This window comes from Vipera ursinii, assembly GCF_947247035.1.
Source record: "Vipera ursinii genome assembly, chromosome: 6".
Lineage (NCBI taxonomy): Eukaryota > Metazoa > Chordata > Lepidosauria > Squamata > Viperidae > Vipera > Vipera ursinii.
The window spans coordinates 36,764,051-36,776,802 of NC_139515.1; the positions used below are offsets into that span (position 1 = coordinate 36,764,051).

General features: G+C 33.8%; 1 protein-coding gene across 1 annotated transcript in view; it reads left to right on the forward strand.

Moving 5' to 3' along the window:
• The window catches only part of ANO6 (anoctamin 6), a 104,961-nt gene extending 92,596 nt beyond the window's left edge, over positions 1-12,365 (forward strand). Inside the window, 7 exon segments of the mRNA XM_083366550.1 lie at positions 4,641-4,738; positions 5,355-5,485; positions 6,759-6,968; positions 9,080-9,281; positions 9,632-9,737; positions 10,858-10,989; positions 10,993-12,365. Of these exon segments, the coding sequence (XP_083222676.1) occupies positions 4,641-4,738; positions 5,355-5,485; positions 6,759-6,968; positions 9,080-9,281; positions 9,632-9,737; positions 10,858-10,989; positions 10,993-11,064 (951 nt within the window). The 3' untranslated portion in view covers positions 11,065-12,365.
• Positions 12,366-12,752: the final 387 nt, after the last annotated feature.

Genomic DNA, 12,752 nt, shown 5'->3' on the forward strand with positions numbered 1-12,752 from the left:
CTTTTAGCCTTGGACGCTCTCCAGTCTCTTCTTTCTGATAAGGGGTTTGCCTTACTACAAGGCCAGAAGGGCTGGTTCAGAACAATACCTTAGGTAAAGGTAAAGGTTCCCCCGCACATGCATGCTAGTTGTTTCCAACTCTAGGGGCCGGTGCTCATCTCCGTTTCAAAGCCGAAGAGCCAGCGCTTGTCCGAGGACGTCTACGTGGTCATATGGCTGGCATGACTAGACGCCAAAGGCGCACGGAACGCTGTTACCTTCCCACCGTACTGGTCCCTATTTTTCTACTTGCATTTTTACGTGCTTTCGAACTGCTAGGTTGGCAGAAGCTGGGACGAGTAACAGTCGCTCACTCTGTTACGCGGCACTTGGGATTCGACCCGCCAAACTGCCAACCTTCTGATCAACAAGCTCAGCATCTTAACCCACTGAGCCACCGTGTCCCCACATACCTTAGATATAGATAAATATTTACAGGAAGCGCATATTCCTATGCTTTCAAATGAACAAAGGGAAGGGATGAATTGTTTAATCACTTCTGAAGAAATTATATCAGTAATTAAACAGTTAAAAGTGGGTAAGGCTCCGGGTACAGGTGGTTTAACAGCAATTTATTATAAAACTTTACTTACAGAGATGGTAGAACCTTTAAAGGAACTATTTAACAATATCCAGGCTGGAGGGGAGGTGCCTTCATCTTGGAGAAGGGCTTTTATATCGTTGATCCCAAAGGAGGATCAAGATCTTACTCAGCCTAAGAATTATAGACCTATATCGCTTTTAAATACAGATTATAAGATTTTTGCAAAAATATTGGCAAATAGATTAATGTCAGTTTTGAAACAGATGGTTCATACAGATCAGTCTGGATTTATAACTGGAAGATATATGAAATATAATGTAAGACAATTAGTTAATTAAGTATTTGGATAAGAATAACCAAGTCCCTGCGGCATTGATATTTTTGGATGCTGAAAAAGCTTTTGATCAATTGAATTGGCAATTTTTATTGAAAGTTGTGGAAAAGATGAACTTTATTGTTTGTTTTAACATTGGAATTTTTATTGATTAAAATTCGGGAATCACCTAAAATACAAGGAATAAAAATAAAACAGAATGATTATAGATTAAGAGCGTTTGCAGATGACTTGGTTGTTACACTATCTCAACCGATTCAATCGGTTATAGATTTGATGGAAATTATAAAACAATATGGGAAAGTTTCGGGCTTTAAGGTGAATAATAATAAGACTAAAATATTATCTAAAAATATTACTATGAATGAGAAGCATACGTTAGTAAAATTGACAGGTTATGAAATTGTGAAAAAGGTTAAATATTTGGGGGTATATATTACAGCTTCTAATGTGAAATTATATAAGAATAATTATGAGACGTTATGGTTAAAAGTACAAAAGGATTTAAATAATTGGAAAAAATTACAATTATCTTTGTTGGGAAAAATTGCAGCTGTTAAAATGAATGTTTTTACCAAAGTTTCTTTTTCTGTTTCAAATGATACCTATTTTGAAAAAAGATGCTAATTTGGATGAGTGGCAGAAGGGAGGGCCTTCTCTGTGGAATCAGCTCCCCCCTGAGCTTCGGATGGCCCAAAACCTCCAATCCTTTCGCCGCGGCCTCAAAACACTCCTGTTCCACCAGGCTGACCTGGACTGACAGGCATTTTAATTAATTAATATTTAGAATTTTTAATTTATTTCTTAAATTCTCTAATTTTAATATATCACACAGATATTCTCAATTTTATTTTTATCTTGATTTGTACTTATTATATGTTTTGTTGTTAGCCGCCCTGAGTCCTTCGGGAGATAGGGCGGGATATAAATCCCATCAATAAATAATAAATAAATAAATTAATAAATTTATCTGGGCGGGGAAAAAACCAAGAGTTAAACTTAAGATTTTACAAGACACTCGGGAAAGAGGAGGACTTAAGGTGCCTAATTTGAAATTATATTATGATGCAGTGGTTTTAACATTGGTTAGTGATTGGCTTAATTTAACTAATGAAAGTATACTTTATCTTGAGGGATGGGATTTATTATATGGGTGACATGCATATTTGATTTATGACAAAAAAAGTTGATAAGACTTTTAAATCTCACATTTTAAGAAGTGCTTTATTGTGTGTTTGGAAAAAGTATTATTATAAGTTAAATTATAAAATACCAATTTGGGGGATTCCTGGACACGCAATAGAGGGGGTATCTATGGGTGTGAATTTGGATATGATTTCTTATAAGCAATTACTTAGATTGGAAGGGAGTGACTGGCAATTAAGGTTGCTAGTCGAGTTAAAACAAGAAAATATTGTACAGTCTTGGTTTCAGTATACTCACTTGCAAGCCAGGTGGAAGTTAGACCAGAAGGTTGGTTTGACGCTGATGGATGAAAATTTGGTAAAACAGATCAAAGATCAAACTCAAGCACATATAAAGAGAATTTATAATGCTTTAATAGAATTGGACTCGGAAACGGAATTGGTGAAAGATTGCATGGTAAAGTGGACTCAAAATATTCAAGAACCAATTCCATTGGATGTGTGGGAGGTAATTTGGGTTAGAAATGTAAAATTTACTCAAGCCCAAAACTTAAGAGAAAATTTTTACAAAATGTTTTATAGATGGCATTTGGATCCTAAAAAGCTGTCTTGTATGTATTCTAATTTACAGCCTAAATGTTGGAGATGTGGTAGTTTGGATGCTACCTATTTTCATATTTGGTGGACTTGTAAAAATATAAAAGCTTTTTGGATTAAAATTTGGTGGAACATTCAAAAGATTTTTAAGAGAAAGATAAAGTTTACTCCACATTTATTTTTATTGGGTGTTATTATAGATTGTGACACTAAAGAAATTAATTTGATGTTGAATTTGATAACAGCTGCGAGGTTATTGGTAGGGCAATATTGGAAGAAGGATTGTCTGCCTACTATAGAGGAGTGGATGCTTAAAGTGTCAAATCTAGCAGAAATGGCTAAGATTTCTGCTTACTTGAAAGATCATTCACAAGAGAGATACATTTCGGTTTGGAGAAGATGGATAGATTATATTCAGAAAAAATATGGGACTAAAAAATTCCATTTAGCTTATGAGTAAATTTTAGATTGTTATTGTTATAATTTTAATTTTTTTTTAGAAGTTGGGTATCTTAGAGTGTTGGTAATTATGTTAAAGGCAGGTTAAAATGTATTATGTATTTGGTTTTTTTATATAGTTGATTAATGTTAGTTAGATTATGTTTACTATATATTTGTAACCCTGTAATCAGCTTTGGGAAGTGGGGGAGGGGGGTTTAGGGGGGGTTGGGAAGGGGATAATATTGTAACTTTTTATAAAGCTTTTCAATAAAAAAGAATTAACTAGATTTTCTTTAACTCAGTCCCGATTCCATTTTTATAAATTCCTTTGTATTCCTTGATTTCCTTCCCCCATTGTAATTTCTCACCCCTTTTTCCCTTAATCCCCTTTTCCCTTTTCGGGTTCTGCCATTCTATTGGGGAAGAGTGGGCATATGGGCTTTCAGCTTCCTTTGCTTTGTTCTTTCTCTTTGAAATGTCCCATCCCTTTCTTGGGGTGAGAAAGAAATGTGTCTCTGCCCATCTGCCTAATCTCTGGGCGGGGGTAAGGTGGCGCAAAGAGACCTGACAACCTTGAGGGTGGCGCATTATTGGTTCGTTCCCACAACAATTTGACACCTTTGGACTGACTCTATTTGAAACTACCGGATGGACAGTTGGAGTGGGGTTTTGGATTCCAACTTTGAATGTACTGCTTTGTGCGGGAAACCCTTAGATCGTGCCTTACTTCCCTGTAGTCAGCACCCCCCAATAAAAGCTCCTGTTGAAATCATGCAAGTTTCAAGAGTTCTACTTTCTTGGGAGGTTTAACTGAGGCAGGCCCTTACAATGCTCCAACACTGGAGGTTTTTAAGAAGAGACTGGACATCCATTTGCCTGAAATGGTATAGAGTTTCCTGCGTGAGCAGGGGGTTGGACTAGATGACCTCCAAGGTCCCTTCCAACTACTTCTTCTTCTTCTTCTTCTTCTTCTTATTATTATTATTATTATTATTATTATTATTATTATTATTATTATTATTATTATTATTATTATTATATCACTGAATTATCAACTCTGGGAAGCAACAACACAACTGTATGTCTATGGAGATTCTCAGTCATCCAGGTCATGGTTGTCCCATGCTTTTTCAAAAGATGACATAATTTTCCTTGAAAATGTTTCACATCTCATCCAAGAAACTTCTAGGGCTTGTGAAAAACAAGACAGTGGACTAGAGATCATTTAATCTCTGTTTATATTCAGATGTGGGATATGTAATTTCAGGCCTGCTAATCTCATTACTGATCAATAAAACTGAAAAACTGAAAAAAAAATAGATTTCCAGAATTCGTTAGTGCTCAGTTTAATCTACTAGGATGAACAGAAAGTTATTGTCTGAATAGTTGGATAAAATTGACTAAATAAAAATATTATGTAATTCCAGTTAAGCAGATTTTAGTATAAAAACATTTTCATAAAGTTTAGCATAATTTAGTTGAAGAAACTATTATGAACATTTTTTGCAGGGAATAAGTTATAACATGCTTTCTTTCAAAGTGTGATCCAGGTGGGTGTCTTCTTGAACTGACAACACAACTAGCAATAATAATGGGAGGCAAAGCCATCTGGAATAACATTCAAGAAGTACTTTTTCCGTAAGTAAGTAGCATTGATAGCTGAAGTTGAAAGAATCCTGAACAACTGGTTTGCACTGTAAGCAGTCTCTGAATTAAGAAACAGAGCTTTTTATCAGTAAAATAGATTTAATTGTCAAATGCTCAGAAAAATAGTGAAGATCTAGGAAATAGCAAAGAAATCAATGAAGAGAATTAAAGGATTTTTAAAAATTAGTAGTAGTTCTATATCTTGTACTTATCTTGAAGTCGACTAAATCTATAACTCAATTTGAGCTAAATTACGGCTATCCCATTGGCCCCCCCAAAATCCAGGTAATCTAGATGGTAACAAAGAGATAACAGAAAACCATAAGCCATTGTTATCATTTTGTGGTCATCTGAAGTTTTGCAGCCCAGAGTTGATAGTTAGATAATTTGGGATGATTTTGAACAATAGAAATCATAAAAGGATTGTGTTTTATTTTTTCAATTGGAAATAAATGGATTAAATCCTTCCAGTGTGGAAAAAATCGAAATGTTTATCTCTACTGTTTTGAGGAATTTTGGAAGCTACAAAGAAATGCTGATAGGGTTCAAATGTTACACCTCTGCTCTACCAGATAGAATAAATCTTGCTGATTCTCCAAATGTACAGGTGGCTTAAGAATCTGATTGGGACATGCCGCTCAGTTACACAAGCAGAAACTATTGTTCCTTACTGGGAGCAGGACTACCATTTGCAGCCCATTGGCAAGCTTGGATTGTTTTATGAATACCTTGAAATGGGTAGGCCAACCATTTTATTTCTTGTTGTCATATTATATATTGGATAAAATTTTGCTTCCAGATTCTGTTAAACAATTAACACAGAATAGAGGAAAAGAAAAGAAAAGAAAATGTGTATGTACATCTATAGAGGCCTTCTATAGAGAGGTGTGTTCTTTCCAAATCATGGTCAATCAATTTAATTGACCACAAGTGGATTCCAATAAAGGTGTTGAAACATGTCAGCAACAATCAAGAGAAATGGGAGGCACCTGAGCTAAATTTCAAGCGTTACCAAGGGTCTGAATACTTATGCCAATGTGATATTTCAGTTTTCTTCTTTTTAATAAATTTACAGACATTTCTATAATTCTGTTTTCACTTAGTCATTATGGGGTACGTAGATTAATGAGAAAAATAATAATTTCCACAACTGTAGTGACAGGCATAACAAAATTGACAAAAGTGAAGGGTCTGAATACTTTCTGAATGCATTATATATGTATATATTAGATAGATGATAGATAGATAGATAGATAGATAGATAGATAGATAGATAGATAGATAGATAGATAATCACATTAATAATGTAGATATTCTTTTGTTGAAATACTGAGTAACATGTTGGAAATGTATTGAATAAGATACTGTAAATAATTGAATAAACCTGGAATGATATGCAACATGTTGTGAATATCTCCTGTATGTTTTGGTCTATTCTAGCAAGAGAGAAGTATATAGCAATAAAATACTTTAGCTGTATTTTTTTTAAAAAAAGAAAACTTCCTAATTAACAAAATAAGTCAACAAATGGTGGCACTTAGATGACTTCTGCTGATATAAAAAGCTAACCAAGGTCAGTCCTGCTTAATAAAGACAAACTAGGACTTTCAGGGCTGTGGGTTGGATTGGAAAGATGTCAGAACATTCCTTAAAAGGCTTGGCAACTCCATCTCTAAAGCTAGCCAAAAACTTCATGTATTGCATGCATTTCCATCACTGAAATTTGAGCTCAATTCAAAAACTTTATTTTTTAAAAAATTAGCAATAAGAATCTTTTAATTGTTGCCTTGATACTTGATGGATACAAATTGTTAATAAATATATCTAAATATGCATACCAGATTGTTGTGTTCAATTGATTTGCATTTATTAGGAACTGATGGATTTTGGCTAATCTTGAGTAGCAACAATTTTGGCTGATATAACATTTGAAAACTGATAAAGCACTACTTTATCATCAATTACTTTATTACATTGTTTCATCAATGATATAATAATGTATTATTTCCAGTTATACAGTTTGGATTTGTAACATTATTCGTGACATCATTCCCATTGGCACCCCTTCTGGCCCTTATTAACAATTTATTGGAAATTCACGTAGATGCTTGGAAGATTACAACTCAGTATAGACGCATGGTTTCTCAAAAAGCTCAACATATAGGGGCATGGCAACCTATCATGCAAGGAATAGCTATTCTGGCTGTGGCAACCAATGTAAGTACACATTTACAACAATCATTACCTGCTTATAAACATTAAAACAATTTGTACTTCTTAGTAATACAATTGCTAGATATTTAAAAAAAACCAAACCATGATTAAACAGTAATTGGACTGGAGAGATTCAGATTCACCCTCAGCCACCAAAACTCATGGGATCACTTGGACCTCTGTCTGTCTGTCTACAATCCATTTCACAGTTATTTTTTTTGTGGAAATAGAGATGTTAGAAAAAAGATGGGATTTAAATCTTTAAATAATTCAGGACAACCTCAGTTAATAGATCCTCATTCAAAAGACATCATATGCAATGAATAGAATTTTCAGTCATCCTCCCCCAAATACAGGATAAATAGTCTGGATGAAAAGTTTCATGTGTTGTCCTTTTGATTAAGAACCATGAGAGACTTAAGGTGCCTTTGTAATATTTGACTCATCACAAATCTAAAAGCTGAGTCTGCTACAAATAGGCTTCAGTAGGCAACTCAATCACTAACTCTGCACTAGAAATCTGAGGGTACCTATTTAGCCAAATATTTAAAATCAAAACCCCAAACTACCTCTATCTATTCCGTTATTATTGGTGTGAGAGAGTGAAAAATAATCTCCTCTTATTAAGAGCCATCAATCTCCTCTGTTAAATTAATATTTAGTTCTCTTCACCGTGTGAATTTATTAGAAATGATGGTTTAATAACTATTCCTGACAATTGTCTGTAGCCTTTTGTCATGCTCAAATGCAGCTCCATATGCAGCATATTGAATTTATCTTGACAGGAAGCTACTAGGACATGAAATACTGTGACCAGGAAAGACTGCAGCTAGCAGAGAAAAGTGACTGGATGCCTATTACGTCAGGAGACCATCTGGGTGCCTTGAAAGAGACATACTAGTAGCTCTCCTAAATAATTTCCTGGGCAGAGAGATATATGAGATATGCCACTTGAGTGCAAGGTGCTTAGAAGGGTATTGGCTGGGAGAAAGCAAATTATCAAGATTCATTCCACTCTGGTTGCAGGCCAGGAATTTGTGTAGTGGTTATGACATCAGACTAGAAACTGGGAGTCTGTGAATTGTACTCCTGCCTTACACACAAAAACACCTTGGGCCAGTCACTCACTCACAGCCCTAGGAAGGAGGCAATGGCAAACACTTCTGAAAAAAACTTGCCAAGAATCCTGCAGGGACTTGTTCAGGCAGTCTCTGAGATTTGGATATGATTGAACGAAAGAAAAAAAATCCACATGAAGTGTGTAATATACCAAGATTTTTGAACTATGTCTATCTACTGAAATCCAAGGATATCTCCTTATATCTTTTATTCCTATTTAAAATGATTGCCTGAAATATTACACAGGATAACACCAACATACTTAGTGGATCCGTTACAAACACAAAATTGATAATTGGTTACTAAATTTGTGAAGGACTTTTTATCAATTTGTAAGCCTCCTAGAATCACTTCTAGGCCAGATGGGTGGCATATAATTTTAATAAATAAATAAACCCATATGTCGTGACTTAGATCAGCTAAATGAATATCATACTGTTTTTCTAAAAAAAATATTATACAGAGATACAGCAATAATAGGAACATTATTGCATTTATCTTGTACTCTGTACCCTCAGATTCACACTGACTGAGTTGGGTAGACTTATACATCTTAAAACTAAATAAATAGTTAAATCATCTTTTTTTAAAATTCAACCAGTCAGAGAGGCTACTAATTCTTGTTGCAAAAAAAAACTTTATAGAAAGAATAATGTTAGATTATTAGTAACACTAATTAGAAAATGCCTTTAATAGAATACATTGCAATAATTTAAAGTGGTGAGACATAAAGAAGGAGGTGCAATCATAAAGAAAGAAGGGATATGTTATAACAGATTTTCCTGAAAGCAATGTGTTTTACTGTGACAGTAGAAATAAAAAATAGGAATTCTATATTTGTACTCTACCCTTCTACCAAGATCACATATAATTTGTATAATGTTTATCTGTGCATATCTCTGTTTAGGAAGATTTAGACAATCTGTTTTTATTTATTTGATTTCTATAGCCAACCATCTCAGCAAGCAAATGTTCTGTTATTCCTGTTTTCAATATAAGCAATGATAATTGCTTTTACATCAGATATGATTCCACGCCTGGTTTACTTCTGGTCATTTTCAATCCCACCCTATGGAGATCACAGTAGCTATACCATGAAGGGATATATAAACAATACTCTTTCTATTTTTGCTGTATCAGAATTCCGAAATGAAAACAAGCCACATGTTCTTTCCGTATTTGCCAATTTAACAATATGCAGGCAAGTCTATATCCTAGTTAAAGTAACTAAATAGGAACAAAATTAGAATGCTTTTACTTGTTAAATTATGTAAAATAATGGAATTAAAATTGCTAGAAGGAAAATCAAAGTCTTTTAATTCTACACAACTATTTTTATTATCTTACATAATAATATAAAAGTAGCATGATGTAATTCTGCAAATCTGATATGGTTGCATATTTGGTTGTAATTTATTCTGATTACATTTACTTAGTGTGTTATGTTAAAATCAGAGCAACAGGTAACTTTTGCTCCCTCTTCTGGTCTATGTACATTATTGCAGAGACATTTGAAATAATTGTTTGAATTACTTTCTTTAACTATGTTAGATATCGAGATTTCCGATACCCTCCTGGACATAAACATCAATATGAACATAATATTTATTACTGGCATGTTATTGCAGCCAAGTTAGCATTCATCCTTGTGATGGAGGTCAGTATATTTATTTCTAAATCTTAAGAGGTTTTTTTCAATATTTGGTATTAAAAGCCCTGTCAGTTATCTGTTGTATATTCTTTACAACTATCCAGTTTCGCTTCCTCTATCCTTGTATGAACCTGTCACAACCTATTCCCTCTGCCAGCCACCAGAAATTATAATATGCTATCAGTGAAAATTATTAATAAGAGTATGTTATTTAAGGGGACTCTACGAGATCGTGCTATTAGGGTCTGTCCCAATAGTTTGTTACCCACACTTACTCATGTACAGATTCTATTTTATATAACTATAAAAGCTAGCAAGCAGGATTAAAGATGTCAACTCTCATAACAATTCATAACAAAATGAACGTATGGAAATATTCACTGCTACTTTGACCCATGCTAAATTCAATTCTATACTTTAAACATTATCTCTGTTATCATTAACTCTTCATCCAGTTTTACTATAGTTTTTTAACCTATTCACTCCATCCATAATTCATTTCTGATTCTCACTATCAAATTTATGTTCCTTCTTTAGTTAAAAATGGATACTAAAAATTTGCAGATTTTTTTATTTAAATGAAAAGACTCTAAATCAATTTAATTTTTTCACTGTTGTTAAAGATGTATGATATATGCACTTTGTGAAAAAATGTTCAATGAGAATGAAATTTGTATTTTAAAAAAACTTTTCCTGCAAATTTAATGTTAATGTTAAGGAGATGGTATTAGAATACTATGCTCCCACACTTATATACATAATAATAATAATAATGCCAATAATAATAATAATAATAATGCCAGTAGTTTACTAGTAATCAAGTGCTGAATTAAAGGAACAAAAATTGCCAACTAAATACCCTCTTTTTTTAACCATCCTGCAACATTGCATAATGAAATATTTCCCTTTTCAGTTGAGCTGAGACAATTGCTCTGTTGGGCACATTTTGTTTTTTTGTCTGGAGATCAGATTCCTCTATCACAATGAATAATAAGAAACAGCATTATATACCTTTCAGATTGATCAGAGAATTACAAACTGGGATACATCAACAATGTTGCCGAATTTTTCCCCCCTCCAATAATACTTGTAAGAAACTGATTGTCTATCTATTGACTTTTTCCAGCATGTCGTCTACTTTGTGAAGCTTGTCATTTCATATACCATTCCAGATATTTCAAGGAAAACTAAGAGCAAAATTAAACGGGAGAAATACCTAACACAAATACTTCTTTATGAAAATCCTCTAAAAATTATTTAAAAAAACATGGGAAACATCGCTGACAAATCATTAAAAGGAGCAGATACTACTTTACGACCTAAATGTAAATAAATGCTGGTTAGCTATAACCTCTAAACATGAGCAGAACATATAATTTTCATATGTACTATATATTCTCTGTCAATGCTGCAAACATTGACATGTTTTTGCAGTGACAATGTAAGAGACAGCCTTTTGTTTAAACTGCTTCACTTTGAATCTTGAAGGGAGGGAATTTTTCTAACGTCTATTTTGAGAAGATAAGAAGCCCATGTACAGAATGGGAAGAGAGACCTCATATGTGAAACTAATTGGATAATGTGATTTATGATGTGTAGATAAGGGCAGGGATTGTGTGTGTGTTACGATGGATTTGGGGGGGGGGGAGATTTCAAATTCTGGCATCCCTCCATGAGTGCCGATGTTTCGTTTTATGATTAAGACTTTTTAGATAAACAATGCTTGCATTTTGTTTGATTTGTCTCATTCATCGGAACCATGACATTCTCACTCACACATTCCCAAGTTTGGGAAAGCTTGGAAAGTTCCTCTCAAAAGTCTTGATATATATTATTAATCCACCCAATCAAATATCCTCTTAGTTCATGAATACTTCTCCAGTTGGAAAAATCAATTATCTGTTATTGTTTCCATCTTCATATAAAATTTTATTTTGTATTTCAGTGTCTGTTGGACAGGAGGGATAAAGTAGTTGAATTTCAAGTCAGTTTTCTACTATAGTGGGATGTATGCTGTCAGATGAAATCATGCAAAAATCTCCTGGAGCAGTATGAAATAGAGCACAATAGATAAAGATGAATTAATATAAACTGGCAGGTGACATACTAGAAAGAGACATGTATCTTCCAAATGTTTACAATAGAAGCTTGTAAAAATGAGTTACAGCAAATTTGACTCAATTACTATTCTAGAGTGTAGAAAACGTCATATAAGTGCTATGAATTATATACAACCTAACGGTATTTTATTATGTTTACTGTATTTCTGCATTAGATATAAAGCAGTATGGAAAAAAACACAGATCTAAATTAAGAGGTAGCTGTGCACTTCATAAGCTTATTACCAAGCTACAAAAGACATTTATGCTGCTGCAGCCATGTTTCTTCCTAGCTTGCCAACAGACACGGAGGGGAGGGGGTTGAATGGAATGTGGGGTGCAGCTGCCTAATGGTCTGCATGGGAATCAAGGTTGTTCCAGTTTTGTTTATTGCAAGCAGAGACTTTTTCTCATAACAACTGTCTGAAGATTAATTGGGCAATGTGACCTGCACTGTCAAGGGGGAAGGGAGTTTCTATACTTTTAATATGTCATTCTTCTGCCAAATTGCCAGAGCTGATTTTCTATTCATCAGTGCCAGTATGACGTACTCAATAAAGTTTTGCATTAGAGATTGGAATGTCTCAGCTTTAGTTACTTCATTGGAATCATCAGCTGGAACCTTGACACTTATCTGTGACATATAACAACTTCATAAGAGTATGGATTTGCATAATTTGTTATATCATTTTTAGGTGTTGATGGCCTTCTTTTGTGATTGCTGTATATGAAGTTTGGTTATATAGAATTGTAACAACACAAATAGTATGTATGCAGTAAAATTTTGAAAAGATAAAAAAGACAACATTATGACATGGTATGAGAAAATATTCAGATCCCCATGAATATCCTTGACGTTTTAGTTTTTCCACATAAGTCACATCTTCATGAAAGAAGCTCTACCTTCACATTCCTTTTCAAC